Source organism: Orycteropus afer, unplaced genomic scaffold (assembly GCF_000298275.1).
Source record: "Orycteropus afer afer isolate SDZICR_OR568_19922 unplaced genomic scaffold, OryAfe1.0 scaffold00384, whole genome shotgun sequence".
NCBI lineage: Eukaryota > Metazoa > Chordata > Mammalia > Tubulidentata > Orycteropodidae > Orycteropus > Orycteropus afer.
Window position 1 is genome coordinate 1,212,793 of NW_006921971.1, and position 5,567 is coordinate 1,218,359.

The window sequence follows — 5,567 nt, forward strand, 5'->3', positions numbered from 1 at the left end:
GTGTGTCTACTTGAGGTAAATGTTTAACTCACTTGCCTGTTCTTTGTTTGGCTAGAAACCAGAGGTGTGGGTTCAATCCCAGACCTGAAGGGCAGCTAGGGGCCATAGTCTCAGTGGTTTCACCAGGCTCTATTGGACCAGCGAAACTGGTCCCCATAAGGTGAGTCTCTTGTAGACAGCATATTGATGGGTCCTGTTTTCTCATCCAGTCTGCAACTCTCTGGCTGTCGAGTGGTGCAATATTTGTTTACATTCATTGTAATTATTGACAAGTATGGATTTATTGCTGGCATTTTGCTACATTTTTTTGTTGTGTTGTTGATTTCTTTGTTGCATATAACTTTCTGTGCTGAGCTCATTTTGTTTATGAATATTTTTATCATTTCCTTCATTGCTGTTGTTTCATTATTTGCTGGATATTTCACTTTTCCTCTTTTTCATTTTGATGTAAAGGTTTATTCATTTTCTTTGAAGTTACCCTGTGATTTATAATTTTCTTCCTGAGTTTCAAACAGTCCGTTCTGTCTTGCAATTGTCTTGACTCTTGACTTCCTCTGCATTTTGAAATTCTGCAACTACACTATTTATTCCCTCTTTTTCCTTTTCATTTGGCTTGTTTACCAATTGATGTCTCATGTTCTCTGTTGACAGTGTTGTAAGTTTATTTTACTTTGTACACTTCTATGTCTGGGTTGGTTTCTGTGTATGTTGTCATGTGTGTTAGTCATTGGTTGTTTTCTGCTCTTGTTGGTTCTCTGTCCAGTGAACTCCCTTCAGTATCTCTTGTGAGGTTGGTCTGGCTTTAACAAATACCCTTAATTTCTTTTCATTTGAAAATGTCCTAATTTCACCATCATATTTGAGGGATAATTTTGCTGTGTATATAAATCTTGGTTGGCAGTTATTTTCTTTCAGGATTTTATGTATGTCATCCCATTGCCTTCTTACCTGTATGGTTTCTGCTGAGAAATCAGAGCTCAGGCTTATTAGTTACCCTTTATGGGTAACTTTATTTTTCCTGAACTGCTTTCAACATTCTTTTTCTTTTGTTTTAGCAAGTGTGATTATATGCCTCAGTGATTTTCTTTTGGGGTCTATCCTGTTTGGGGTTCACTGAATTTCTTGAATGGGTATCTTCTCATCTTTCATCATACTAGAGGAAGTTCTCTTCCAATAACTCTTTGACAGTTTTCTCTGTGGTTTTGTCTCTTCTGTTCTGGAATGCTGATCACATGTACGTTATTGTTCTTGATGGTGTCCTACATAAATCTTAGGCTTTCTTCATTTTGTTGCGATAATTTTTCTGATTGATTCCTTAACTAAGTAGTATTGAGAGATTTGTCTTCAGTCTCACTAATTCTATCTTCCATTGATTCAGTTCTACTCCCATTGTCCTTCCAATGTGTTATCTATTCTTGAAATCTTAGTATTAATCTTCTAGATTTCTATTTGCTGTTTTTGTGTGGTTTCTAATTTTTCACTTATCAGCTAGTTCTTGTGTTGTTTCCCTAACTTCTTGTAGAGCTTTGTATGTGTTTTCCTTAATTTTATCAGAATTTTCCTTGATTTTTCCTATGTTTTCCTTGATCTGTCCCTCAGTCCATTGACAGTACCTAAATATAATTTGTTTGAATTTCTTATCGGTAGTTCCAATGCCACTTCTTCCTTATGGAGATTGTCTGGCTCTGTATTCTGGTGTCTGGTTTGTACTAATTTTTTTTTTTCTTTGTGTGACTGGATTTTCAGTTGTCTCTGAGACATTATGATGTCATTGTATTTGTATTTAATCGATGATTGTATGTTGATGTGATTCTCCCAGTTTTTTTTTTTTCTTTCTTTATTTTGTTTTGGTATATCTGTGTTTTCTGGTGGGTGTGACAGAAGAGGAGAATGTATGTACAGATCTCTGTTAGTTGTTCATGTAGCAGTTGAGGGCGGGTGGGATGGCATTGGCCACTATCTGTCATTGATATGTTGGTGCAGAAGCAGATGGTGGCCCTCTCCCAGTGGGTGGAGCTGCAGGGGGTGCAGGTGTGGTTGGGCCATGTGGGCACAGCTGCTTTCTCCCACCCAGTGGGACAAAACAACAACAACAACAAAAAAAAAACAACAGCACCAAAAAAATAAGACAGTAAAAACACAATTAGTATAAACAAGCAGCAGCAACCACAAAAAGAAAAAAACACGAAATGAAAAAAATTTGAAAAGGAAAAAGAAGGATAAATAGAAGAAGTAAAAAGGAAAAAAATAAAATAAAACCCATTATCTGAGGAGGAGGGAAAAAGAGAAGAGAATAAATGAAAAGAGTAATAAGGAAAAAAATTAAAAAGCAAAAAGACAAACAGGATGGAAAGAACTGGAAGAAGAAGGGACTCAAGAAAAGGGGAAGAAAGGAGTGTGGAAGGGAAAGAAAGAAAACTAAAAAGTAGACAGAAAAAAAGTGAATAATTTAAAAAACAAACAAAAATACTGAGTAGGGTGCAGGGTACCTGAGCTGTGTTCCTGCTGGTGAAGCTTGTGGCAGAGAGCAGGGCATCTGGTTTGATAGTAGTTCCTACCTACCCCAAGGGAACTACAGGGCCATCTAATCTCAGACATGAGGGGGCTCCTTTATATGATGGTTCAAGAAGCCGTTTAACTTGTGAGCTCAACTTCACATGGCTCTAAACCTGCTTGTGTCATATTCATGTTCCCTGCTCAGCATTTAGACTTCATCAGGCCACCGTTACTGGTTCTTTTCCATCAACATCTGTACACACGTGCTTAAATTGCTTTTCAGAAATGTTGTTCTTGTGATGTGCTGTCGAGTCGGCCCCGACTCATAGTGACCCCTCCTTGGGTCTCTGAGGCAGTATCACCACGGAAGTAGATTGCCCAACCTTCTTTCCGAGGAGTGGCTGGTGGGTTTGAACCGCCAGCCTTCTGGTTAGCAGCCAAGTGCCTTAGGCACTATGCTACCAGAGCTCCTTTTTCAGAAATCGTCTAGTTATTTTAAAAGTAAATATAAAATGACATTATCTTACTCGCATTCTTACTAATGCCCAGAGAAACTAAACAGATATTCATGGTACACTTGGGATTACATTGTTAATTTTATGTATATAATTTTATGTATAGATGTATGTTGTTTTCTCCTGTCTTCTCATGACGGTGTGGTGTTCCTGGTGGTGCAAACAGTTAACACACTGGCTGCTAACTGAAAAGTTGTAGGTTTGGTCTGTCCAGAGGCACCATGGATGAAAGGCCTGGTAATCTCCTTCTGAAAAACCCTCCATTGCAGACTCCGTGGGGCCCAGCTCTGCTGGCAGACACAAGGCCACCATGGGTCAGAGCCAGCTTGGAGACAAGGAGGTTAATTACTGTGTGGGATGCAGACACATCATCATGGAGCCATGTCACTGACTGAACACAGACCCGGCTGTATCCATAGCTGAGTTCTTTCCATCGTCCTTCCTTGGTGCATGGCGTGGTCACAATTTTGATTATGATGAAAGTAAAAGAAAAGAGAACCACACCAGGTGCCAGAGATCCGCTGCCCCTTTCACACGTGTCTTTCTCTTTCCGTCGTTGTCCACTCTGTCGTTCTGATTTTATTAGTTGAAAATGAGAGCAGTTCTGATGCTCTGGTCCTCTCCTCCTCTCTCTCTTTTTAAACAAGTTTATTTATTTTTTTTTTAAATAGACACAGCAGAATATACATCAGTTCGACAGTTTGTACGTGTGCACTTCGGTAACCCTGGTGACATTCTTGGAGTTGTGCGACCATCCTCATCCTCCTTTTCTGAGTCGTTCCTCCTTCCAAACATAAACTCACTGCCCCCTCAGCTTCCTACTCAACTCTTTTAGTTTCTTTGGTTGCTTTGATCCCATGTAGATTGTTCTTAAGAGAGCATGATACTCAAGGCAGACACTCTTCACTAATTAAACTAAACTACTGCTTGGTTTAAAGAAGACTTCAGGGGATATTTTTTGGTTTAAGGCTTAAAATTATCTTAGAGGGATAGTTTTGGGGGTTCATCGAGCCTCAGTGACTCCAGAAAACGTGGATTCTATGAACATTTGACAATCTGTTCTGCATTTCCCCTCCCTTTTGATCAGGATTTTTCTACAGAATCTTTGATCAGAATGTTCATTAACAGTGGCTGGGCACCATCCAGTTGTTGTGGTCTCATGGCAAAGGAGACAGGTGTTCATGGAGGCAATTAGCCATGCATTCCATGAACACAGATTTATAGTGTGTATTACATGACATATGTCTACCAGAAGGTCAGCCTGTATTGCCACCAATGTCTGAATGTAGCCATGGTACCAGTTTGCAGCGTGAGGAAATGAAGCAGAACACAAGTTGTGTGTGACGCAGGAGCTGACACACTTTGTTTTCTTTCTCGTTGGAGGCCGCTTGGGCTCCGTGTCTACAGATGCCGCCGGTGGGACATACAAGCACGTGGCACCCAGTGCTGCTCACCTGCTCAGCTCCTTGTCTGCCAGATGCTCTTCGGATGGGGCCCCTTCTGAAGCCGCGGCCATAGCAAGCCCGAACATCCAGAGCCACGTCCCATCCGTTGTGCCCAAGGCCTCCAAGCTTCTCCTGCAGCCCTGCAATTCTGTGCTGGGCCAGACCCGTGCCACGCGTCCTGACTGCCCAGTGAGCCTCCCTGGGCCCGGGGGCAGACTCAGTGCTCTCGCCCTGTCTTCAGGGGCCCCTCCCTTGAGTGTTGTTGCTCATACTGTGGCCTCGAGCCTCTTCGGCTGGGACCCAGGGGCTGTGCTGGCTCCTGAGTCCTCCTCCTCTGTGAACCCTGGAACCAGGTTTAAGTAACCCGCGCGTTGCTCCCCACGCAGCAGGGCTGGGGTCTAGATATCCAAAATCCATGGATCTCAACGTGGCTCTGCCAGTGTGACCTTCATGCATTTGACCTTGACGCCCAGATGGAACCTAAGATCTCTAGACTTGACCTGACGGCCCCTCTGCCCATCTGTTCCTCTCAGAGCTTCTCCCACACCATATCCCACGTGGCCAGCCTCACCTCCGCTGGCCCTGCACCTGGCTGCTTCTTCGTGCCTGCTCCTCCTTGGTGGCAGCCACGCACACGGGGCCCAGACCTATGAGTCTGCTCACCAGCCAGGCTGCTTGCAGGTACCAGGTGTCCTCTTTGACAGACTTAGGAGCACCCATTACACTCTGGCCACGTGCTCAGTCCTAGCCATGCAGGACGGAAGGACAGATGTTGTCTCTGCCCAGGGGTGTAGGCACAGAAGCAGGCCATTGCAGGGCGTGTGGTGACATGCCTTGCGTGAAGTGAAGGATGGGACTGGAGCTCGTAGGAAGGGTCCCCTAATCTAGACGTGGGGGAGGCTGCTGCTGTTAGATGTTGTCGCATTGATTCCAGCTCACACCGACCCTGTGACAGAGCGGGGCCGCCCCACAGGGTTTCCCCGGCTGCCATCTTTCCAGAGCAGATCACCACGTCTTCCTCCCGCAGAGTGGCTTCTGGGTTTGAATTGCTGACCTTTTGGTTAGCAGCCAAGCACTTGGCCACCGTGCCACCAGGACTCCTTTGGGAGAG

General features: G+C 44.0%; 1 protein-coding gene across 1 annotated transcript in view; it reads left to right on the forward strand.

Annotated features, from left to right (window-relative positions):
- LOC103207646 (spermatogenesis- and oogenesis-specific basic helix-loop-helix-containing protein 2-like) overlaps positions 1 to 4,819 on the forward strand; it is a 137,454-nt gene extending 132,635 nt beyond the window's left edge. The window contains exon 18 of the mRNA XM_007953293.1: positions 4,395 to 4,819. Within this exon, the coding sequence (XP_007951484.1) occupies positions 4,395 to 4,819 (425 nt within the window). The remainder of the gene's footprint in view (positions 1 to 4,394) is intronic.
- Positions 4,820 to 5,567: the final 748 nt, after the last annotated feature.